Raw genomic sequence first — 26,604 nt, forward strand, 5'->3', positions numbered from 1 at the left:
ATACACATTATGATGGTGTTTTGGTCCTTTTTGGCCGGAGTCGCCACTTTCTACTGCTCTTTGGGACCCGAGTCTCTGCTGCCCAATGTCTTGGTCTCCATCAAACCAAAAGACAAGGTACTACTAAAAGCAAGAGTTGCTGAATAGAGTAATCTGATACTGACAAAAATGCAATGTCACAGCAGTCATCATAACAATTTGAAAATATAATTGTGTCTTTTAATGCTTTCTAAATAATACTTTGTATTGATTTCTGAAGACATTTTGGATATGAATTGAGCTTTTTAATTGATTGGACACAAAGTTCGCTATGATTAAGGCACTTCTGCGGCTGCAGTGAATGATGGGAAATATTAGTATTATTCTAGTTTACTTGTATAGCATACCACTGTAAGTCCACAGTATCTTAACTTTCTCTTGCAGTTATACCAACAGGAGCTGTTTCCACTGGGCCACAGCTGTGCTGTTTGTGGAAAAATCAAATGCAAAAGGCACAGGTGAGATATCTGGTTATGTTGTGTTTCAGTGGTAGTCGAAGGAAGTGGCTGCAGTGTGTTGTATTACAACCTTATCATTTGTGTCAACATGCTGAGAAGGTAAAGTCCTAATGCTGACACGAAAAAGGGCACTCCATAGGTAATCTCTGGGACTTTGTACATTATGCTGCATATCTATGCCAGTAAAGGACAGGATACAATACAGTTAGTCATTCATTTAGAAGCAGACAGTAAAGTAAACTGTAGAAAAGAGTCATCTGGATTAATTAAAGATACTCTTTATATAATTCTGCCTTCATCAATAATACACTGTTGTTTATCATCAAGTTATGGAAGATGTTACACTGTCCTCTAGTGGTCAGAAAGTATTCTCATGGTTTTCTCTGTATAATAAATACTGTGATACTTTTGTTTTTTCAATTACTGACAGAGCGACTTTATTACTGGAAAACTATCAACCATGGCTTGACCTGAAAGTTCCTTCTAAGGTGGATGCTTCTCTTTCAGAGGTAATGCGTGCATGGATTAAACATGTTTTTAAAGTTATCGTTAAATAAATAGACACAATTATCTCATAGTCCAGTTCTGTTTTATTGTTCTCAAGATTCTGGAGCTGGTTCTGGAAAATTTTGTGTATCCTTGGTATAGGTAAGCCATTTTCTGTATTTCTTTTTTTTTTATCATGTCAGAATCCAAAGTGAGCCGCTATAATGTGTTAAATGTAGTAATAGATGTGACGGTGCAGTGTTTCCTTTCAGAGACATCACGGATGATGAAGCGTTTGTTGACGAGCTCAGAGTGACTTTGCGCTTCTTTGCGGCTGTCTTGGTCCGCCGAACCCAGAAGGTGACGCTTTTGACTGCATGGAGTTCAAATCTTGGGATGCTGATTGACTGAACATGAATTATTTTTAAATCAAATTTTCCCCGCTCAGGTGGAAGTGGCATCCCTCATCACACAAAAGCTTCTCAAAGTTTCCATGAAGCACATTGAAATAATAAGCAAAGCCAGACAGAAAGGTATTGCTCATATGCGTCACCCACCAAGTCTTTTCTATGTTTTCGCCATAAAAAGCAAACGATAAACGTCTCCCCTCTGCAGTAAAGAACGCAGAGTATCTTCAACAAGCCGCCCTGGAGGAATACGGCCCTGACCTCCACGTAGCCCTTCGCAGTCGCAGAGACGAGCTCCTCTACCTCAGGAAGCTCACTGAGATGCTCTTCCCCTACATTCTGCCGCCCAAGGCTACGGACTGCAGGTAACTCAGCGCTGTGACAATAGAAGCAGTGCGGCACGAAACATCACAGCCTTGACGTACATAATTGTCCCCCAAAGAGAAAGTCTGACAGCATTGACGCTATACAAACGTAAATACAGATCAGTCTTTACTCTCTCATTTTCTTATTTCCTGCTGCCTTATCTCTTCACCTCTCTCAGATCTCTTACTCTCCTGATAAGAGAAGTATTGGCTGGTTCTGTCTTCCTTCCTTCACTGGACTACTTGGCTGATCCTGTGAGTGTAGACACATTTAAGGGCAGATTTTCTGAATCCCAAACTGTTGTGACTTGAAATCGTCTTCCGATGCAGTTTGTCAGTCTCGCACTATATTTGATTTGTATTCAGTAAGCATGTCTGCTCACATTATTTACCATGAGCACACAAATGGTGGACAAAGATGGTCTTTTTCAGAACATCAAAAGTGCTTCTACATTTTGTGAGCTTACTGGCTGCTTCTTCTTCTTCTTCTTCTTTTTTTTTTATTTCAGGACACAGTGAATCATTTACTTTTGATATTTATCGACAACTCCCCTGTAAGTATATGTTGAATTGTGAACTTTTGTGCACAGACCGTTCCATTTACAATCTGTGCATTAAAACATATTGCTGCAGAGTGTGTAGGTAATTCATGGGTGAATAAGACAAACAGGTTTTCAATATACTTTTTGTCCCCCGAGCCTGAAGAAGCTACAGAGCCCTCTTCAACGCTGGTTCCTTTCCTGCAAAAGTACTCTGATATTCGCAGCAGGAAGCCCTCTGTGAGTGAAAACATACAAGTAGCACCTTCTCAACAAGCCACTATATACTGCATGTTATGATGTGATACTGTCATCACAACACGCAGACTTTAAGTGTGTTTTAGCCTGGTATATCAGGTCTCACTGAGCTCAACACGAAGGTGGAAGGACTGTTTATAAGAGCCCTGCCTTTGTTAACTGTGGTTTCCGTTCTCTCTTCGACCACTGTTCTCTCTCACCAGGTGCTGAAGTTGGAGTTGAAAGAAATCAGGGAACAGCAAGACCTTCTCTTCCGTTTCATGAACTTCCTGAAGCAAGAAGGGGCTGTTCATGTGCTCCAGTTCTGTCTCGCAGTCGGTAAGCATGTCCCGAACCTTTTTAAGATGGTTTCAAAAGATACATTGGCTGCACTTACATGCATGGAATAACCCAGCCACCACCACAGGGACAAATAAAATAAAAACATTCTAAACTTGTAAATGCTCTTCAAATCTTCATAATTGATATAACTTAGGCAAAGTAGGTGTCCTGTTTCTCCTTTTTTTTGGTTTAATTACCTGTAATTTGTAGTGGTAGTAAAGTCAACTATTGACTCTACAGCAGATAAATCTAAAAGAAGCAGCCCGACTCTCACCTCTCAGCCTCACACGGTCAGTCTGAAAGCATCAGCAAAACTCACTAAAGACTGATGTTTGACTCTTTTAACTTCTCAGAGGAGTTCAACGACAGGATACTGTGCCCCGAGCTGTCTGACACAGAGAAGATGATGCTTCATGAGGAGGTGAAGAAGATCTATGAGACGTACTGTTTGGACGAGAGCGTTGACAAGATCCGCTTCGACCCCTTCATAGTGGAAGAAATACGCAACAGTATGTCAATCACTGCAATTACAATTTCTCAAAGAAGGGCATATAATTACCGACTTGAGGAAGTGTGTATGCGATGAACATGTGTGCGTTCTTTGTTGTTGTTGAAATTCCCAGTTGCAGAGGGCCCATATGCAGAGGTGGTGAAACTGCAGACCATGAGGTGTTTGTTCGAAGCCTATGAGCACGTCCTGTCCCTCCTGGAGAATGTCTTCACCCCCATGTTCTGTCACAGTGATGAGGTTAGCGTCTACGCCACCAAATAAATCACCCCACTCACTGTCACCCAGCTTGACAACACATGCCCGAGGCTCAGCCCGATTAATGAATGCCCTCGTTCATATCTGCGTTGCGTCTGTCTGTCATGCTCCTGGTTTCTAATTACAGTCCTTTCAAAATCTGGTTGTGCTAGCACAGACTGAATGTTAATGTCCCTCTACCATTTGAATTTTGGTTGTGTCAGATTTATCAAAAAAACGGGTCTGCCAAATGCTGGAAATAGAGTGGATTTGGAATTTACTGATTCTCTTGCGCTATCCTCTTCCGATCTCTCAGCCACCAACCACTATCGGCCGTGTCATCAATACCAGACGCGCAACTGGCCAATGAGCCGACGCTGGCATTATGCCAAGCTGCCAAGCCGGATTTCACCCCTCAGAGCTGTTTCATTGAATACAGCTGGGTGGACCAGTGCTCGGCCATTGTCCACAGCAGGCCACTGCCTTGCATGAATAGTGTGTCTGGAAAATAATAATATTACTTGATATGTTGTTGCCGCTGCTGTTCCTGCTCCAAAAATAAACAGTGCAGTCATTATTATTATTAAGGAATAAAGAGGTCACTTGATTCATACATATTTTCCTTGAACGTTGTTTATACTGTTCCCGAATTAGTATATGCTGTGTTTGATTGACCTGACATGTACATACCTTTTTTATTGGCTCTTTGCGTGTCCTTTTCCAGTACTTCCGCCAGCTTCTGAGAGGGGCAGAGTCTCCTGCCAGGAATTCCAGGATGAGCAGGTAGGTTTCATATTACCAATATTTGTGTTTTTGTGTAACAATATAAGCTTAACCATAATGTTTACCAGTATTTGCAGTACTTAGTATAATTAGTATTTGACACACGGTACACATTACTTTTGATGATCTAATTTCGTTAAAACAGAATTAGATCGCTGTATCGTCACCCACATTCAACCCAAGTTCCTTTAATCTCTCTGGATTTCAATGATGATTTATCAAACTTTTTTTTAATGTTCACAACTCTCTGCATCCCAATAGCCGTTTGCAGTATGAAGGCAGAATATAGTCAGTGCCAGCTGCATCAATCTGAATTCACTTAAAGTTTTGTCTTAATGCAGCCTAAAAAAAGCTGTAAATCCGCAATAAATGAGTTTTTTCACTATACAGTAGTAAAGTTAGATAAGAAGTGAAGTGACCTGAGCCCAGGGAATCGACTGTCATGTTTCTATCACGGGGTGCGGTGTGTATGTGGCCATGAGGCCCTGCCACTAACTCCTTGTGCATATTGTTCCAGAAATAGCCTCAGTTTGGATGACATTCGGTGAGTATAAGGCATCGGTGTGCTGATCAAAACAGTGGCTGGCTGAGCAGTGCTGCTGCACGCAAGATACAACCGACACTTCATTCTTGCCTGACTCGTCTACAGAGAAACATGTTGCCTTTTTAACAAATTCACTGTGCTCTGAGCCCCCTGCAATCAGGGCTTCAGTTCATTGAGCACTAGACGATAATATGACAATGATATATCATTTTTTTGCTAATCTAATGTCACCCATAAATACGTGTTTTATTTGGTGCCTGTGCTGTAAGTGCAAATGAGAGAAGAATGAAAAAAGTGACCTTAATCAGCTAATCATAGCATGAGTCATTATTTATCATTTGTTTTTCAAGCTAATCAAGAGTGTTGCTGCTAAACACATGCAATATAAAATCGTAGTTACGAAAGGTTAAGGCTTAACCTTTGGTATTATTTTCAAACTTAGGTTTGCTCGATTCCAAAATGACAGAATTAAACATCTGAGGAACTTCAGGAGGGATGTTGGTTGATTTTTATGTTTTAGTTTTTCACCTGGTTAAGAAAGCAATCTTTTTATGAAGGCAGCTTTCAAAGCAGCATGAATTATTCCACTTAAAGAAGACCGACTCACTGGCACTCCATTCGTGTACAAGCCTCAACTCCTTCCATGTCTGCAATTCAGTAACCCTTCCACTCTGCCCGTCTGTCCGCCTGTTACTCCATCTATGTATTGCTACCACCGTGCTGTGTCTGTGACTGTATGTCCAATCTGATTCTGTAACCACCATACTGCCTGCCCTGGTATGATCCGCGGTCCTCTCCCGCCACTTGCCTGTGGGGACGTGACCTTGTTCTGCTTATAGTTCCTGGGACTGGAGCCCCGAGTCCCCGTCCTCACTGTTCACCGCCTCTGGCAGCTCTTCACCTGCATCCTTTAACTCCCTCCATGCCCAGCCCACGTTCACAACTTTCCCATACGGCTCGCTATCCCACCGCCACTCATCACCCAAGTAAGTCGGGCTCCATCTGTGTGTCACAGGTCGCTCAGTGTGATGTCATGCTGTCCACCTTCCCCTACGTGACCCCCCCCCCCCCCCCCCCAGTCCCAGCCAGACGCCTGCATGGTGGGACCGATGCATGGAATCCTGTTTTTATTTGCCATGTGTCCTTCCTCCAACTTTGTTGTGTTGTTTAGGCTGAAGACTTGCCTGTTGTTTTTCCACAAAGCAGTGACTTTTCAATGTTCAATTTCTCGTGTATTGGGTACATCACCCTGTGTCATTATGGGGATTTTTATTTCACTTAATCGAAGAGGCATTCACACACGGCACCTGTGATGTTGTGTGCCGTCTCTGGTTGACTAGTAGCTGATCATACAATCTATTTTTAAATCATTCAAATTTGTGCTCCCCGTCAAACTAGACATCTGTTCATGAAATCACTGTGGTGTCGTGTGTTTTGCTTTTGGCCCCGCCGCACTTTAACAACAAACCAGGCATTTCATTGTGAGATGGCTGTGACGTGACATTGTGGGTTTGGCTACCGTAGCTTTTTCTCCCCGTTGTACAGTCATGATACCGATGCAGTACGTTGCTTCTTGTTTTCGCCTCCTGTCCGCTGCGGTTCCTTCCATGTCTCATTTCTCTCAAGCTGCATGCGCTTTGCTGAAGCCATGCACATCTCCTCCATTACACATTGTTTAATAACCTCCCTGTTTGGCCTGTAGGAACACATCAAAGAGGGGCGAGTCCTTTGGGATCAGCCGCATCGGCAGTAAGATCAAGGGAGTGTTCAAGAGCACAACAATGGAGGGAGCCATGCTGCCATCCTATGGCCTGGTGGAGGGAGAGGACGATATGGTGAGGCTGATCTAAAATATTCACTCATTTTTAGGTTATTTAAAGTTTTTTTTTTTTAATAATGCTAACACGATGATTGTTTAGATTTAAACACAAATCAAATTGTCCTGCATGTGTTCATTCTTTCCGATGTCTCTGATTCATGTCAACTTTAAAGCAAACAAAAAGTAATTACAAATATTAAGGGAAAAAAAAGCTCTCCTCTTCAACAGTGGTTCTCAACTTTTTGTAACTTAAGGCCCTCTTCTGTTAAACAATTTCTGAGGACCACCTTCCCAAATAACCAACAAATCATGACAAAAACTGTGAACTGTGCTTTAAATATGTGTTCTGCCACTGTCACCCGTAATGACCAAAATAAATATTCTGCTCACCCTCACTCATCACTACCTGCCATAATGAATCCAACTTTAATGTATTCAGGGTCCTATTTCCTCAACACGTGCTTTGGAGCTTTTAGTGACACAAAGTTGTCCAACATCACTTTTTCTTTTCAAAAAATAATCCATTTTGTGTCACTATATCCGTGGGAACGTTGGTTAGCTAACTGTGGCAAAACATGTCTACCTGATGATGTGTTGTGATTTGGTGGTGATATTAAAACGTAAAAAGTATTCTAACCATTTAGCAGTATCTCCGTGGCCCACTAGATGGCACTCTGAGGCCCACCAATGGGCCCGGGCCCAGTGGGTGAGAATAGCTGCTCTACACCAACACTAGTTACCACTTGGCAGTGTTGGGGAGTAAAGAGAGGAAAGACAAACTGCTCACCTAATATGCCTCCCATGAGTTAACTCAAGAGTTTTCCGTGTTCATGATATCAGAGGTTTTAGTCTTGGATCACTGCTCTCCGGATTCCCAAGACATTTGCATGATTCCAGAGAGTGATTGCGCTCTTCTCAAGAGCTAGTTGAACTTAAATGCTCCTAGTACTTCCCAGAAGTTATTACCTTTTTGTAAATACATTTACAACTTTACAGTATCTAGCCATCTAAAGCTCCACTGAAGCTCTTTCATTCTAATCACTTGCTTGTCTGCACAGCGTGAGTTTGCATGCTCAATTTACAAAAGGTTGTGTGGATTTCAAGGAGCAAGTATTTCCCCATGAAAACACACAGGAGAGTCATGACACTCGCTAACCAGAGTGTTTTGTTATCACAAACTGTTTTACACATATAGGAAAATCCACACATGTACATACGTAATGACCTGTCTTCCACAGCTTGTGCAGTAACACAGGACCTGTTAGCTGAATGTCTGGAAAAGCTTCTTCCTGTAGTGTAAGGGGATGTGCTGTGTTTGCTTTTGCATTTCCTTTATTTGTGACCGAGTCCCAGAGGACCTTGTTGTTCTTCCCCTTCATAGTAAATTTGATTGGTGTACACTGAATCTTAAATGAGTTACAAAGTTCAAACAGATGAACACTCTTGAGTTGTAATTCAGAACAAAATAAACAAAAAATCAGAAATCAGAGAATTCAAAAGTGACCCAGCACTGTTCACAGTATTCTGCACCTTAACAGTAGCAGTTATGACCATGACCTAGTTCTTCTGAAGACACTTGCTCTACCTGACCGTAACCTCTCTCACTTACCTCCATTGAAGGTGGAGGAAGCCATGATGGTGCTGGAAGATGACACCCCCATGGAGGCAGCATCCACCCCGAGCACCCCCCGAAACCTCTCGGCCTGGAACATCACCATCCCGTACATTGATTTCTACGACGACGATGTGAAGAGGGAGAGGATTCCTGTGTTCTGCATCGATGTAGAACGCAACGACCGGAAGACAGGTGAGGCTCACCAGACTCATCCTCGCTGTCATCTGAGAGGGGTCCTTCTGCTGGCTGCATGGCGTTTTAGAAGGGGCTGTGGTGTCATTTTCTGTCTGATGTAGTTTTGCATTCAGATTAAGAATTTGACCAATAAAGTGTGAAAGTACTGTAAGTTCTTGTTCAAGCGTACGTATTACACAAATGGCGTTCAATCAGTGAGCTTTAGGGGTGGTAGGTAAGATTTTAGTTTTCTTTGGACAGAACTTGTTCACTTGTTGCTCAAACAAATTGACAAAAATCAAAACATAAGAGTAAAATATAAGTGACTACCTCTCGCTGCCTGTCTAACGTATTAATCTTAATGTATGGTGTTCTTGTTTGTGTTTTCTGCAGTGGGACATGAGACTGAGCACTGGTCCGTGTACAGAAGATATCTGGAGTTCTATGTCTTTGAATCAAAGCTCACTGAGTTTCACGGTAAGGCTTCTGTTCGCATTAAAGGGCCTGTGCACTATCTCTTTTTTCATTTATTGTCATGGAAAGAATTTCCCACCCAAATGTTCTCACAGATTCCAGAGGATTCACACAACGTTACCTCCATGTGAACCTCAGCTTTAGGGGTCATGTATGTTTAATGGCCCTGTTGTATAATTTAGGAACTACTTTTGGAAACCATACAACTGTTATTTTCCCATCAAAGTAAAAGGAAGCTTCTTATTTTATTTCTTTCATTTCTTTCACATTTTTGTAGGCTCATTTCCAGATGCGCAGTTGCCTTCGAAGAGAATCCTCGGTCCCAAGAACTACGAGTTCCTCACATCAAAGCGGGAGGAGTTCCAGGAGTACCTTCAGGTAGATGTCTGAGAAGATAGGGTACTTAAGACTTACTGCATTTTAGTAGACATGTTTACAATTTACAGATTGTGTTTGATGGGTCAGGAGATGAGCCAGAATTGAACCACAAACTTCCTATTGGGTAATGTCCCAGTGCAGAGAGATGCAGAGTATCTAAACACACAGCTGTGAGTGCAATGAAAGTGATCTCAGACATTTTCAATGAGTCACATTTGAACATGTCTCACTTTCCCCTTAAACATCGGTCAATTTAAATGTGAAACAAGTTTCATGTCTTCTGCATATATACAGTAAGTTTTTAATGTCCTATAGAAAGTAGCACTCTGACAACTGACATTTTACCATTACGGTATTTGGTGTGTAAGTGTGGATTCATTTCTGTAATTTTTCTCAATTCCCCTTTTTTCTGGTCCAGAGAATCTCACACACGCACACATGTATAGTCACATCCTCAAACACACAAAGTGCTCCAGACAAATCTTTACACTCGCTGTATCTGGCTGCTGGCTCACGCAGCACTTGAGTGACCAGAAATTTGGAACAGTCTCAATTTTGGCGCATTTGTTCCAAGTACACCAACATATCCAGTTTCAGAAAATAACCTTTTAAAAGGGATCGTTATGAAATTGTGAAGAACAAATGGTACCGCATGTCAGGACCGTGGACTGGTTAAATTATCTTTCTGTTTCATTTGGCTGGGCAGCTGCAGCTGTTCAAAACACAGTTCAGTCTCTTGGTTGTAGTCCACTTTTCATAGCAGTGCATTCAAGGACCCTCTGACAAGATTTGAGACTTGGCTGTGAAACATTTATGCAGAAAAATGACCAAAATCACAACCTCTGCTGCAGACAAAATAACAAGACAAAGAGCTTACGGCTATGCTAGAAGCTGAGGCTGATGGGGATGTCATTAGTTTTGCAGCAATTTGGTCATAAACCAAAGAACTGGAAAAATACAAATTTGACCTCATGGTGGCCCTAGACAACAAAGAAAATGCAGATTGCCAAATGTAATTACAATTCACCCTGAGGGGGACATGAATGTCTATTCAAAATGTAATGTCAATCTTGTTGTTGAGACTGACAAACCAACACTGCCATCCCTAAAGTCAAGCCACTGGCATCGCTAAAAAGCAGTCAAGCAATTCACTGCGATAGAATACCGTATGTGGATATTTAGAGCATGCTGACAATAATGGACAGAAGAGGCTTCTTTGAGGAGTGGAAATTAATTAAAAACCCTATTATATATTCTGGAAAATGTTCGGCTATAATATAAATCTGTTGACAGCCACAGATAAGGTCCTCTGTTGTTTATTTGCATGTGTTTTTCTTGCAGAAACTTCTGCAGCACCCGGAGCTGAGTAACAGTCAGCTCCTCGCCGACTTCCTGTCCCCTTATAGTATGGAGTCTCAGTTCCTGGACAAGATGTTACCTGATGTGAACCTGGGTACAGTATGACTGTGACAAAGCACAGTGAGATGGATTATGTTTGGACAGCAGAGCATGTCAAACAGACAGTGAAAATGTTTGAACAGACCGACCTTGGGTTGCAGTGAAAAGATATTTGAGTTTCAGTCGGAGGCAAAATGTGACGGAACCATGCATCACTGAGATAAAGTATTTATGTTTCACAGGGAAAATCATTAAGTCAGTTCCCAGCAAACTGATAAAAGAGGTAAGAAAAATGCATTCCCATTGGTGTGAGTGTGTGGCCTGATTTATTTCTCTCTATCTCATCTTTCTACAATACAAATGGCAAATTTAAGCAGTCACTTCTGTATTTGTTTTTTTAGATCCTTAACAGTGCATTAAACATTTTTATACAAGTACCGAAGAGAAACTGACATTGTAATTTAGAGATATTGTATCCTGTGCTTTCTCTTTCAGAAAGGGCAGCATCTGGAGCATTTCATCCAGTCCTTCTTCAACTCCTGTGAATCTCCCAAACCCAAACCCAGCCGTCCTGAGCTCACGATCCTGAGCCCCACCTCGGAAAATGATAAAAAGGTGGGGGATTCAAATTGTGTAACTTCCTTCCTTTGACTTTATACTCAACCTTCTGGTCTATAAACCCACAATCCAATTGAGCTTTACAGTTCACTGTTTTAGAGAGTTTTCAGAACACAGTTATGGTTTGCATCTGCCGTTGTACATCACTGTAGGAAAAATCTAAACAGAAATTCCACATTTATCTCAGCAGGCTTTTGTCAGTCATTCAGATTAGAAAATGTTGTTGAAACAGGAAGTCAGGATTGTGATCTTATGGTTTTAAATTGGCTTCAGTCTGATGTAAATCCTAAAAATTCCCTAGCTCTTCAACGACCTCTTCAAAAACAACGCCAACCGATCAGAGATGACCGAGAAGAGACACAATCAGAACTGCTTCATGGAAATGATCAATGTTGAAGGGCTGTATGACTACTTAATGTTTTTGGGTAAGTGACTTCTCCTGGAGGGTTTATGAGCCGCTTCAACATATTTAGTATGTCACCACCATTACAGCAAAAACAAAAGCAGATGTCACATACACACAGTTTTATAACAGCAGCTATAGCTGCAAGTTAAACTAACATCATTAACCTTATGGGACATCTGCATTGGAGTTATGATAATTTCTTTATTATTATTATTTTACTTTATCTTTATTTATATAACACAAACAAAATAAAGCAGTGTTTTTACAGTAACACCATGCTTCCTTGTTTCAGGCCGAGTTGTCTTCCACATTCCTGACTGGCTGCACCACCTGTTAATGGCAGGCAGGATCCTGTTCAAGAACACCCTGGAAGCCTACACCGATTACTACCTTCAGCACAAACTGAACCAGGTGGTCCAGGAGCACCGGCTGGTCTCGCTCATCACCCTGCTAAGAGGTAAGTTGGGGGAAAAAGAAAAAAAATCAATATGTGTATTTTCCAAACATGCTAATTTAATGAGGTAAATGATTTACATAATTGTTGCCATTCTAGACACAGTTTTCTGTGAGAGCAGTCTACCCCGCTCCCCTCAAGACAAGCAGAGGAGGGCCAAGAAGACATTTGAGGAGATGATGACCTACATTCCAGGTAATCATTCAGTTCTTAAAGGCAGTGTTTTGTAATTTGTAGACAAAGTTACTGTTGACATTCTTAACTTAAAAGACAAATGTTCAGATTTGAGAACATTTGGATTCACAAGAAATTCACAAGCGACTTATCTTTAGACTATCTGGGGAAATGTATTGGAGAAGAGGCCAAGTATGAAGGGGTGCGTCTTCTCTTTGATGGACTGCAACAGCCAGTTCTCAACAAACAGGTACACACGGACACACTCACACGCACACAATATGTAAACCACTATTTTAGTTTTTCCAGTATGTTTGTACTTTACTGCTGGAATGCGTATCTTGTCCAGACAAAAAAGAAGACCTTTGTTTTTCTTGCATGTAGGAATCCAAAAAACGCAGGAAAGATGAATTGAAGTAAAGTGCCCACTACTTCCCAAACGCATACATCTATGCCAAAAATGTACTATTTAAACACTTTTGAACAGTTTGTAATCAAATGTTTTGCTGTTGTTAAATGTGGCCCCAATTTACTTCAATTCATCAAGAATCTTCTCCGTATTTGAATGGAGGCATGCGATAAAATCAATATTTTTCAAGAATTAAAGGTAACACAGGTTGACTAATTGATTTACAAACGGTAATTTTGTGGGTGAAGGATTCCTTTTAATGCTCCCTACTTTTGGCCTTCCTCAGTTGACTTATGTGCTGTTGGACATCGCCATTCAAGAACTTTTTCCTGAGCTAAACAAGGTAAACAGATGTTAGCCTTGGTTTCTAAAGAACATCGAGTCTGAACATCCACCCATCCAACCATGATCTATACTGGATTCCCCTTTGCAGGGTTGCAGGGAGAATCTGATGATATCTGACTCATGCCAAAATCCCTAAAAGTAGCTGCAGAGATATCGTATCATGGCATGAAGTTACATTTATTATTGTTTATCACTGTATTTTCTTTAGCAGAGTATTATTATAATAAAAGTATGTATTTATAACTCACTGCAGTTCAATTTTATTATACACTTTAAAGTGTTTACATTTCTGCATTTTTTTCTTATATGGAGTTTTGTTTTTCATCCAGACAAGACTTGTTGTTTATTTAATGTGTCTTACTATAAATCAGGAAGAAATGGCAAAGAGTTTGTGATTCCATAGATTCAAATCTTACCTTCTTTTATATTTGATTTTCTCAGTGCATATGTGATACTTCAGTTATGCATTGCAGTTTTTTTAAGTTTAAGTTAAAAACTAATTCAAGACGTATGTACATTGTTTGGATGTATTTGGGGCTGTTGAAATGTAACACTTTTTGATGTACAGTGTTAATGTTTTAATTAATACGATATTTTTTTCTACATCATCATTGCGTAATTAATAGCAGAATAATATTAACATGCATTGTATCATATTTAAATCTTCAAAAAGTCATACTTATATAATGGAACACCTATTTGACAACAAAGACCGTCTATTTTGTTGCTTAGGCTGCGTTTCTGTTTCTGTTTCCACAGCAGGTACAGAAGGAGGCCTCTGTGATGGCTCCATGGATGTAAAATGGACATCAGCTGTTATGCTTTCTAGGCATTAAACTAAAGCTGAAACGCTTGAAGAGACTTGTGTTGGTTTGGTTACCTGAAACTAACCTATAGATCACATGTACAGTATCTGACCTGGATATATGCCACAGCAAGAAGAGGAAACACAAGGCTTCTCTTGCTGTATGTATCATTTATTTTGCAAAATAAATTATAGAAACAAATGACAGTGTAAAGTCTTGACTATAAAAGCCAACAGTGTAAAAGTGTGCGTCTGTTCGACAGCTGCAGTTGACTGTCGTAAAAACTTTAAATGAATTCCTTTATAATCTACTATTTTAATGTTGAGCACATTGTAGTAAGGCCACAGATGTGAACTGCTATAAAACTACTGGAAACAAACAAAAACTATGGTTTATTATCTCACTAAAAAGTAGAATGTTGCCTTGCTGTTTTTAGGCTCTTTCATATCATTCAGTGGAAGCATTGTCTTGAATTTTAGACATTCATAGCAAATGCATTAATTGTTACATTCATGTTAGTAATATCCAACACATTTTTACCATTTTCATATTTGATTTGTTTAAGTTGTAAAATATTGCATACATGCTTGAAAGGTTATTAGAACTGACTGACTTTATCTACCCAGAGGTTGAACCTTGCAATCCTATTGTCCTTGAGTTAGCCTTGAAGGCAGCGAGATGGAAAGGCAGTCAACCAAGACCCAGAGGAGTTTACAAGCAGCCGTTCAGTTTATCACAGTTTCCCATTCAGGGACAGACATAAACTCAGCAGCAACAAACCGAGGCTGTGAGCTGTAAAGACAGCCGAGTTCCTGAACGTGATCCGACCTTCCACTGCTGGGTACACGCGCTTCATGGCCGAGATGTATTTGGAAAAAACAGAAATGTCCATGTCACCTGCAAGAGGCGGGAAAAGGACAACTTGGTTAGTATTTGATGATATTTTATTAATAGAATGTGATGTCCTTGTTGCCTGTTCCTAAAACCACCTGTTCTTTATTATAACAGTGGTATAAGATCTCTGAGACAGCTGCAGAGCAATTTTGAAAATATGCATCTGCTTTAAATAAAACATTCCCCCCACAAGTGCGTTTGAATAAGGTCACCAAGAGGCGACCTCTTAAAATGAGTGGAAGGACGATTTCCTATGACATGTGATCACTGATGGATAAATTGCACCCTGCTGTGTCGTGCTTATAAAACAGCTGCAGTCCTAATGTCCTTGCATCCATTTCAAGTGAGTGAAATACAGTGAGAGATTTAAATGAATATGAATGAGGGGAAGCTAATACAATTATATTATTAGGTTTTATTAATTGTAGCGCAGAAAGAAAATACAAAACCAAGACGGCTCTGAGGTTTTATTTAGGCTCAGCATTGCTTTGAGCTCGTGCTAACATCAGCATTTTAACATGCTACAATGCTAATGTTACGCAGGTGTTAACCATGCGCACCATCTTTGATTAGCGTGTTAGCATGCTAACATTCGATAAATGGCTTTTATTTATTTTTCCGTCTGGAGCCAAGTGGCAGAGCGACCGGCGACCAACAAATCGTCATCGCAATCTACTGAGCCGTGTCTGGGGTGGAAATTGCTTGGAAGACAACATCCTGCCTTTTATAACTTTAAATTTGAATGTGACATGAGGTGCCAGGTTTGAGAAATCTTAGCCAAAGAACCCGAATATTGCAGTGAGACAGTGAAAGGTGTGAATCTAGAATTCCTTCTAGACTATCATCGGAACACCTGGCACTCATGCCTCCCCTAAAACATAAACATATTTTAGCTGTCTATAACAGACGATGTTTGAATTTGACTTTATACACATATTCTTCTGGAGAGTCCATTCAGAGACATTTAAAAGTGGCCAGTGAGCACCTACCTGAAAGACTGACTAACATAATATATGATTGACTTGCTTAGAGTCCATTCCAACAGGAAGGAAACGTAGGATACATTACAGCCTATGAGTGAGCTTTTAAAGAATCAGTTATTTTTAATCAGTAACATTGGTCGGTAATTATAATCTCTTTTCTTAGCTATTAGATTTCTTCTTTTGAGAAATAGGCAGTGAAACATGTAAGCAAATTAAACTAGCTTCTTTCTGGCTGTCTTTATACATTAAAGTGACCTTATTTGCCATGTTAACAACATTTAATTAAAGGTAAATGCTCATCTTATCTTTGGTAATTGAACCACCTCTGCTGCCCACCTGTGTTATGCTTTAGTAACTCCTCCTTGATCATGGTAAAGCCATCACCTCCGCCCACCATGTATGAAGGCATGACCACAGTGTAATTCTTCTCCGGGTCTAACGGCTCGTACTTAGGCACACGGCACTCGGTGCAGAGCACGGACACAGACACTACGCGCTGGTTCACCGGTTTGGAGAGGTCGTACTGGACGTGAATGCCTAGAAATGTCCGAGAGAAAATAAGGAAATATTGTGTTTGCTTTGTTGTTCCCCAACGGACATCAGTAAAAAATAAAACCCTTAAAGGAATAGTTTGACATTTTGTGAAATATGTAAGAATCAGGTGAGAAGATTAATAACGCTCTCGTGGCTTTCAGTTGAATATAAAGCTAGCACTAGCAGCCAGTTAGCTTAGCATAAAGACTGGAAACATCTCCGTCCAAAGCTAACAAAAATGCCTACCAGTATCTTGTATTACTAGTACTACTCCTTTTAATACAAAATCAGAAAAACAGTAACCGTTAATATTACTTTAGGAGACACACGGGTGTTGGTGGAGGAGCAAAGGGAACCAGAAGACAGACCTGAGACTTGAAGAAATTCTCCAGACATGCTTCCATATCTGTGAATGGAGTGTTCGAATGCTTTCTTCACTGTCGATCCCTTTATCTGGACCAAGTCGACGGTTCCTCCAAAAGGCAAGACGGTGAGGATCTCCTCCATAGTTATAGAACCTAGATGGAAGGGCATATACTGATGCTTTATATAAAACAAAAATACAACTGCAGCCATTGCAAAATGGCCTTTGTAACCCAGTAATTCTGTAGAAAAAAAGTACCATTTTTGTGGCGCTCGTTTATGGCTGTCCTTACTGAGCCACTATTCAGCATACACATGCCCACGTGATTCCACTGCAGCCCACTTGAAAACCTTATATTGTGATAGATCTGAGAACAGAAGAAAAAGGGGGGGGGGGGGGTTATACAGCAGTCAAACTCTGTCAAACTCTACTTCTTGGAGCGAGTTGCTCTCCTGAGGTTGAATGACCTTTTGTCACTGTGCCTAAAGATTAGTTAAGTGGTATTTACATCCTCCAAACCTCCAAAATGTTTCTCTTTTGTCTCATAAACTGAACAGAGTGAAGGAGCAACTAAAGCTTTCTGAATGAACGAACAAATAAACTACAGGTTGCCTGTAATTATTACCATAGCATCACAGATCAGGTTTCCAAGGTTACACTCCCGAAATCGACACTCTTCAAACGTCCCATTGAGGTAGACTAAGGTCTGTCCTACATGCTGTGAGGAATAGTGAGCCAAGTTTTTCTTCCACTTCTCAATGTCAGCCAGGACATCCGGGTCTGAAAGAGTTACAAATTGAGTAAAGCTTGTGATTCATGAAAACGTGAGACTGGAATAATCGAGATTTTTAATGTATTATCTGCAAGTAGTAGTTTCAACAGCTGTGTGAACATCAAGATATTTAACCCTCCGCCCACACTTAGCAGGAGAGGGGAGAAACATACGAAAGGGTTGCTTGGGAGTCCTACCAACATTACACTCTGCAGATACATGCAACACAGTAGCTTACTGGAGGACAACATGAGCAACAGAAACAAAAGGATGACAGGCCTTGAGGCTCTGGAGCACATCCTTGATCACAACAGTGAAATAGAGGAGGATGTGTCTGAACATGAAGACCATCTTGAGGTCAATTCAGATTACAATGTTACTGATTATGAACCATCAGATGAGGAAACTGATATATCTGTTCCTCCAAGCGAGACATTTGTGTAAAAAAATTGTGAAATACAGTGTTCATCCTCACCCAACACACGTATACCGAAAATATTATAAAGACAGTGGCAACATGTATCAGCACAAAGCACACCGTGACGACATGTCACTCGTGTGCTGTGTAGACACACACACACACACACACACACACACACACACACACACACACACACACACACACACACACACACACACACACACACACACACAGACACACATACACCTTGTTCATTGTGTTCATATCTTGTTAATTTTTGTAAATGTCTGTTCCATAACACTATAAGTAAACATGAGTACAGTTTAATTTCAATAGAAATCCTCATGACTCATTTGGCTTGATTTTGAGTGAGCGGGTCAATATGACCCTGAACAGCAGAGGTGTCTCATCTCCATTTATCTACATCACCCCATGAAAAAAATAATGTTTCAAAATGTAAAAATAATTTAGAGAAAAATACATGTTATGGTAGACTAATCCAATTTACATCTAGGTTTTTCCAATGTACCTAAAAAATTGTTTTAACATGTATTTTTCATTAAAACGAGTGAGTTACCCTCATTGAACTATGATCTATGGAGGGGTGAATAACTTCATTCCACTAAATACTGATTGAATTGTTAGTAAGGGTGTTGGTGATGAGGTACAAACTATATTTATTAGGATTTTTTGGTTTCTGACAACTTTTGGATGATTAAACATGCACCGGGTCATATTGACCTGCGAACATCATGGCTGTACCTAAGAAACGAACATAACAGAAGGGTTAAGTAATATATATATTTTTTAAAATGTACAGATTCATTATTGATATACTTGCGCAAAGATAGATCTGGCTTAATGTCACATCAAGTCATTTTTAACATGATAAACATTTTTTTTAATGAAACAACAACAACTGAAAAGTCAAATATGGGCCATACCTTGAGGTATGCTGCTGTCCATTAGGATGGGGTTTCCAACAGCTTTTACCACATTCCCAGCTTTGTCAAACGTGACTTTTAAGTATCCAAGGTACTTCCCAAAGGCAAAGGCCTGGACCACCGGCACGTTCCTCCCATCGTCAGACCTCACCATGAAAGGGTACGGCCCTGCTGGCACTTCAGTGGATGGGGGCGATCCTGCCAAGACAGTTTGCAGTGCATTGTTTCTCACTTCCTGTTACAGTGAAAGCAAAACCATGCCTTTAATCTTATTCGATGCATCTATGAAGCACAGTTTAAGTATCTGAGCATAGTGTAAATGCTTAAAAACACCAACTTCTGTTGCTGAGTTGAAGAAAAACAGAAGTAGAAACTAGCTAAAACGACTCAGTTGGTCTTTTGTATACCTATGCCACTAGACCTGAATGGAATAAAATTACCAGTATAGAGGAATGTGTTGGTGTGTCCTCCAATAACAACGTCAACCCCTCTCACGCGTTTGGCGATGTCTTGATCAATGTCAAAGCCAGAGTGGCCCAGGGCGATGATCTTATTATAGCCCAAAGTTTCCAGCTTATCGACCTGAACCTGAAGTGCCTCCACCTCATCCTCGAACTTTAGGTGCTGGCCTAAAACACAGGGGGAAAATGTAAACTAGGGCTGAAAAGTAGAAAACACATCTGTAGCGAATCACAAACAGAAGAGACACACTACTTGATAGCCACTCCAGAGAGTGTCTTCTGTGCAGGCTAACTGTACACATGGACTGCAACATGTGCCAGTAACACTTCATGAATCAAACAACTTCTTATGGGTTTACCTGGCATGGATAAGAAGGGGGTCTCTGCAGAGGTGTAGCCGACCACAGCCACTCTCTCTGAGCCCACATTTATGACTGTGTAGGGCTGATAGTAGCCGCTGAGTTTTTCGGCCAGAGTCTGGTCAGGTTTTATGTTAGCACTCACCACAGAGCAATTTACCCTTTGGAGGAAGGGCTGGATCAGACCCTCCACTCCATTGTCAAACTCATGGTTTCCAAAAGCCTGAATTACAAAAGAGCATGCATTTTATTCACTAATAAACTCCAGGGATTTTATCAAATCAAAACTCTACAATTATACTATTATCTTATAGGAAAATGACAGCCAAACATCAACCGTATTTAGCTGTGTGGTTAAAAAAAAAAAAGAGTATTTACCATAGCATCATAACCGAGTTTGTTCATGAAGTGCGCTGCTTCGGCACCTTTATAGTAGTTGAACCAGACAGTTCCCTGAAACTGGTCTCCAGCATCCAGAAATAGCACGTTCTTCTCCTTTTCCCGGATCTCCTTCACTTTAGTGAACCTCCTGGCCACCCCAGCGAAGCAAGGCTCCCCGTCTGGACACTTCCCCGAGTCCTCGCTGGTCTCCTCGATCCGGGCATGGTTGTCGTTGGTGTGAAGCAGTGTCACCTCGAAAGTCGACACGGTGCCCGAACAGTTAAGAAAAAGGCAGAGCGTAGTCAAAAGAGCGCACCGAGGAGCCCAGAGCCGCATCGTGTCGTTGTGCGTAAAAACGCGCCAGTGACCAAGAAGGTATAGCACATAAACAAGGCGTTGGCCTTTCCCCTGAAGTAGGATGTGTTTAAGAACATATGGAGATTGGGGTCTCAATATTTGAAAAATCCCGTATGGAAAATTCGAAAACAAAATAGAAAGTAAGAGTACATGTAAAGGGTTTATTAGCTGTAGCCGACGAGTTCTTACATTGTTAATACAAACTATTCCTAAGCTGTTAATAAGAACAACTTTGAGGTTGCTTGGTTGTAAATACATTATAAATCATTTACTTATGATTCCAAACATATACAGATACCACAAACACTTTAAATCTGTTTTATTATTATTTGACTTTTATCCACTGAAGAACATTCTTGGGGAGAGGGACTCAACCTAGTATTTGACTTTAAAAAAAACAAGACCCTCCCCGGGTAATTCATATTTAGACCCTCCCTTTGACTTGGAAAAAATGTAAATATCCCTCCCCGAGTATCTCTGTCAAACCAAATATGTTAATGTGACAATAATTTGTTTAGGTCCTTTTCAACTGCTTCTAAAAATACTAAAAGCATGACGCAATCTTTAGAGAGATACTGAACTAACACCATAAAGAGACAAAAAGAAAGAGACAAGCTTGTAGGCAGACAGGCCTAATATAAGACAGTGTAACATTGTCATAGTCATAATAAGGTTTTTAACCTGCCAATATGCTTCCTTATTTGAAAGTGGTCCTAAAGTTACATACTTACGGTAAGTCAAAATGTTGACTCTAAAAAGTGGACTCTTCAAGTGTCATGTTTCAATGTGAATTTGAAATTTCATCTGTATTTCTTTAAATACATATATAAGAGAACTTGACAATCCATTCTGGGTATATTGGATAGAAAACATGGGAGTCACAGTAAATCAGATTTAGTATGTTATTTAGTCGCCTTAGACAAATCTTGTACAAAAGCATCTCTTCTCTTGCTTTTACTGAATATTTTCACGCAGCCTCTGACAAAAAGTAATAAAGATATAAAGTTATAAATTGACTAAGAAAGTCAATAATATTATTTGGTATCTCAAAATGTATATCTCAATGTTGTCTTAGTGCGTGATAATTCTAATTAGCAGCTCATAGTTTAGACTTTACGTCAGTATTCATTTTGTTTTCACCATCCCTCATTTTGCATGTATTTCATTTGGTATTTTCCCTGGGATATGGTTCCAGATGTGGAAAACCTCTCCTTTACACATTCTCCAGCATCTGATGTTATATGTGTTGCATTTATTAAGGGAGTTCTAAAGTTGAAGAGTTTCCTCTTTTTCATGAAGGAATGCATGAATCACCACACTATACAATCTGTAAAAGTGGCCTTACTGATCTGTCTTTTCTGTTGAATACAGCAACCCTCACCCAGCAGCACCCCTTAGTGGAGAGACGGGGACTAAAACACTAAAAGGTCAATCTTAAAGGTTACTCAAAGAGAAGCATTGAGACTCCCAAATGTTTTATCCTCATAAATGAAATATTCAAAATCTCTATTTAAAAAAGGTGTTTGGTGTATAACAGTCCACACAACTGCTGAAGGTTGCATCTGGTGCAGTTTGACACAGGAGTTGACACAGTTACACAGATGGCTTCGTACTCGTGAGGCCATAGTGTGAACACACACGCACACACACACACACGCACACACACACGCACACACACACACGCACACACACACAGACAGTGATATTGGGTTTCTCCAGCCTTTGAGGAACGCTGAACCTCCCTGTTCTCTTACTTCTCCTGTTTAGAGTTCAATGGGGCTAAAAGCACTTTATCGCATAGACCAAGACAACATTTTTATGTCAAGTAAACTTTAAGCAAATGCAGCTTTGATAAAGTGGGCTCACTTTCTTATATCCTTAAGAAGTCTTCATGGGAAGTGAGGCGAGAAGTGTTTACCCAATATATCATTTGTTCTTGCACTATCTTTCACGCTGTTCTTGACTGCAGCACTTCATTTCTAACATTTGTACAAGTACATTAACTACGTTTTGATATATATAATGTTTCTCCAGGATTATCCACAGCCTTGATTTTTCACATATTGCTGACAGGGTGATGGATTTCAGTGATGCTTGTTCCTGACTTCCACCCCGTGCCCGTCCTACTCAGTAACCCTTTTCTTTTCACACTCCACCAGGCATCACCCACACCAGAGATGATGTGTGCTATTAGCACTTGTCTGCCCACTCAGGAATAGTCTGGCCGCCTCCTCTCGCTATCACCCTCTGTCTCTTCCTTCACACAAACCTCACACATACAGTATATCAGTAAACACACAATCAGACAGCTTATACCTCCAGGAGCAGTAAATCAATCTCATGCTCACATAATCAAGTCCTATTCTCCTCATATCACAGAGGACCATATCAATTACAATGTTTGCAATCTATACCACCGGGTAATCTTCCTTTGATTGTTGAAATGAGGCCATCTGTGATACTGTAGCAGCATGCTGTGAATATTTAGAGAGTGAACGATGTGCATTATGCAACAGAACCTCAGTGACTGACACAATGGTATCACTCAGCATCATTGCCAGGCCTTAATAAATCAATGTTATGCTTCCCTTTTTCCTCCTCAGAGTGTGGCCCAGTTCCAGCTCTTAAAAATGCTGATAAAGCTCATAACTGTCTGCAGTTAGTCTCCCATCTGACCGTAGCAGTCTCCAAATGGACTCGGCCACTTCCACTCTAGCAAAAAGGAGTCTGACCGCAATGAAAACAGGCCTGCTACCAATCAGTCAGCCATCATCGCCACTTAGCTCATTTCCAGTCACAAGTTTTCTTCCAGGGAGTATAATCTGCCCTATATGGTGCACTTTTTCACCTCTCCTTCACGGTAGCTGTGTGCTGAAATGCGTGAGCAGCCCTGTGATGTGTGACCCACACAATATTCCCAGAAAGGGTCTCCCTAAAAATGGGGCTCAAACAGTGGCACAGTCTCCCTCCATATATGGTGGCAGTGGCACCAGCTCCTTTATATGATCATCACATTTTGGAAAGTTAGAACCCCAAAAAGCCTCCAGTTGTAAATAGAAGCCCATACCTCTCTCGATTCATTTTTAGCAGGGGGCCTTAGAGGGCTGATTGGCGGAGCAGAAGGCACCATATGCCATCAGACCAGGCTGTTGCACACTGCAGTGGGACGGGTTCTGCAGCTTAACATGTGTCCTATATTTGATTCCCCCATTGTACGCAGCCTTCAGATGGTAGAGGAAGTATTCAGATCCTGTGCTGAAGTAAATACTCCTTTAAAAATAAAAGTGCTGCATTAAAATGCCACTAAAGTAGTACATAAGTGTTAACTGCCAAATACATTTAAATATAGAAAGTAAAAGTAGTTGTTATGATCAGCAAGTGAGGACCCAGACACAGGGAGTGAGGTTTTAAGAGAATGGGACTTTTTCTCTTTTGTACACACTGCAGCTGCCCTAACACAGAAACACACTGTTGCAGTTTGCATTTAATTGGGACACCATACTTCCTCATTAAATTGCACCTCGAACTCAGACCATTTTGCTTACGTATCTGCTGAGCAGAGGATTGTGGTTCAGAACAGACAGAACGCATACAACCGGATGCAGTAGGACATCCTGGTATTTTTGCTTACAGCATATGACACAGTGGGATTCAATGCTGAGGTTGGAAGATGTAGATGTAGATGGGGGAATGAATGGAGGTATGTAGGAGGGAATGAGGATAGTGGAGGAGCGTCAGGGCGTGGAGGAAGAGGAGCGAGGTAGAGGTAAGGTTGTTGGTGATGCAGGCAGACTGGCTGCTATAGGTGGAGAAGAGAAAAAGGTAAATGACAAAGCACAAAAGCATGGCAAGGATAAGTTACAGTAGGAAATATCACTAGGAATGGCCTGAACACAAGTATCTATAACTAGAGTTGAAACAACAATCTAATGAGTGGCTGGAGAGCCGTAGTAGATATACTGTGGAGTTGATGGAAGGCAGCTGTGCTGACTGGACAGGTGAGGTGAATGAGCCGTAATCAGGAGCCGGGAGAGTGCCAGGAAGGGAGCCGCGACCACGCCACATACATCAGACAGGGGAAAGCAGGGGAGGAAGAGGGAAACACGAGAGAGAAACAGGTGCACGGCCGTGTCAGTTGTGTATTATGGAGATGGTCATTAAAATGCATTGATTTGTAAGCAGCAATTTAAAAGAGTAGTCTACTTCACTGTTTTAGCATTGCACGACTATAACTGAGACTCAATATGCAAACAGTTAAAAAAAAAGGATCGAAATCGTTGCAGCAGAATCAGAGATATCGTCTAATTTATTCCTCTTCCTTCTCAAAACCAGGTGTCTACATTACCCACAATGCAATTTGACTATACAGAGGCTACAGAGGTCTTGTAAACTCACTGCTTTCTAAATTTAGACCACCAGAATATTTTCATTTTCACCATCCTTTAACATTATATTTTAACTTTCTTGAAAGAATCTCTAGCATCTTAACTGTAATGCACATTCATTTTTAACCCTAAAATGAGAAAAAGATTGTATAAGGAAGTAAATTGTGAATAAACAGAGAAGTGTTTAACTATATTTTATCGTGAATGGCCTCAAACTATAGAGAACTAACCTATGAACAAACTGTCAGTGAGGTGTTTTAATATGCAGCCTTCAGATGCACGTCAGCTTGTAATGCGTCAAACAGGAAACTGATTCAATGCTTTTTAAATGCAGACTTCCTACAGCGACACAGCTGTACACATGAGATGCTTTTAGCTTCCAGGTTCCAAACATGGCTGACCTAGCTGCTCCGCTTCGTCATTTCTCCCGTTTATCATCACGTAAACACTTGGATGAGAAGGAGCCATTCCCTACAGTGATGGTTTTTGGTAGGTGGAGCGTGAGGGTTGATTCTCTTAACAAGGGATCTGCCCTGATTTTGGGTTTGCCCTATTTGGTCTCAGTCTCTCCAGCTGTTAAGGATAGAAATAGATGACCACACTAACTAAAAGGTCATTCCAAAGATGTGTTGAAAGTGGTGCTGATTAAACTTCAGTCAGAGACAATGTCATAGCGTAAATAAGTGAAGTGTTTGCCGAAACTCAGTCTAATCTTTTAATTTCTTGCTAATATAATTGTAAGTGACAAAACCACAGAGAATTATGACCCGACTCAGTAGTTTCTCTCTTTGTTGAGTTTTAACATCTTTCAACTCATTGTTTTGGTTTAGATTGAGTGGAACTCAACCTGGGAAACAATGCACTTTTCTAATCTCAGACATCCTATAATGCAGACCCACTACAGCTTATTTTCAATGCCAACTATTCCTGGCAAGAACTTGATCCATTTGGTAACCGACCGAACAGTTTTGTGCTTGCATACTCCTACTTGAATGCTCTGAACACCCATTTGTTTCAATATTCATGGAACATTCATCACATACCAAAATAAAATGGATTTGAAAAATCCACATCGTCCTGTGCTTGTAGGTGGTGTAATGTATCGCCTTCAAGGCTCGCTGGATACCTTATTACCTGACTAAAAATAGGACTTTTGGGGCCGGTGTGAGATTGGATGAAGCCAGCTACTGTGCTGTGCTGCAATGTGTTGTGTGATGAGGGGAGATAACAGAAACAGAGTCACAGAAATTGCCCCCATGCCGCTGATGCTGCTGCTGCCACTGAACTGGGTCACTCACACTGCAACCTTTTCACACAGGAAACTACAACTGAACATAGTATCAAATTAGGATGACAGAAAAGAGCATGTGTTTTTGTGCAAACTGTGGTAATGGTGGCCGTGTTGTGCCCAGTTCTGATGCATTAGCGGTCTTGGTCAGTCAAGGGGTACAATCGTGAACTCACAGGAAGGTCCGTTTCACTGAGTACTGCCTCACTACTACTCTCTGCTGAGCTCGGATACAGACAAATGTCTGTTGTTTGTCACTGTCACTGGAATTCAAGTGCAAAACACAGACAAACTTTACTAAAGTTTTTGTTGACTTGACAATTTGGGATGGTCAACGTGACCAAAACATACAATATAATCAAGTTAAAATGCAAGGTTCACGGCAGCTGTCTCCCCTCAAAAGCACATTGCTAATTTGACTTTCAAAGGTTTTTACGTTTATGATT

At 40.8% G+C, this 26,604-nt stretch overlaps 2 protein-coding genes across 2 annotated transcripts; one reads left to right on the forward strand and one right to left on the reverse strand.

Annotated features, from left to right (window-relative positions):
- Window positions 1-14,096, forward strand: LOC306707607 (sorting nexin-14-like). Its single transcript, XM_079175120.1, has 29 exons — window positions 1-117; window positions 424-497; window positions 928-1,006; window positions 1,102-1,145; window positions 1,256-1,343; window positions 1,432-1,516; window positions 1,599-1,755; window positions 1,935-2,010; window positions 2,265-2,309; window positions 2,454-2,534; window positions 2,756-2,870; window positions 3,227-3,382; window positions 3,497-3,621; window positions 4,343-4,401; window positions 4,919-4,945; window positions 5,785-5,931; window positions 6,648-6,780; window positions 8,385-8,571; window positions 8,947-9,030; window positions 9,305-9,405; window positions 10,747-10,858; window positions 11,046-11,086; window positions 11,299-11,418; window positions 11,723-11,846; window positions 12,120-12,284; window positions 12,381-12,476; window positions 12,614-12,705; window positions 13,151-13,207; window positions 13,969-14,096. The coding sequence occupies exons 1-29, from the start codon at window positions 10-12 to the stop codon at window positions 14,008-14,010; spliced, it is 2,820 nt and encodes a 939-aa protein (XP_079031246.1). The 5' UTR covers window positions 1-9; the 3' UTR covers window positions 14,011-14,096.
- Window positions 13,487-20,464, reverse strand: LOC306707297 (snake venom 5'-nucleotidase-like; the record flags this gene model as incomplete). The annotated part of the gene is made up of 9 exons (XM_079174690.1): window positions 13,487-14,912; window positions 16,229-16,429; window positions 16,795-16,944; window positions 17,049-17,157; window positions 17,416-17,570; window positions 18,928-19,125; window positions 19,368-19,556; window positions 19,748-19,970; window positions 20,126-20,464. 9 exons carry the CDS (start codon window positions 20,462-20,464, stop codon window positions 14,749-14,751), a joined length of 1,728 nt encoding a protein of 575 aa, XP_079030816.1. The 3' UTR covers window positions 13,487-14,748.
- Window positions 20,465-26,604: the final 6,140 nt, after the last annotated feature.

The sequence above is a fragment of the Pholis gunnellus genome, assembly GCF_910591455.1.
Source record: "Pholis gunnellus genome assembly, chromosome: 15".
Classification (NCBI taxonomy): domain Eukaryota; kingdom Metazoa; phylum Chordata; class Actinopteri; order Perciformes; family Pholidae; genus Pholis; species Pholis gunnellus.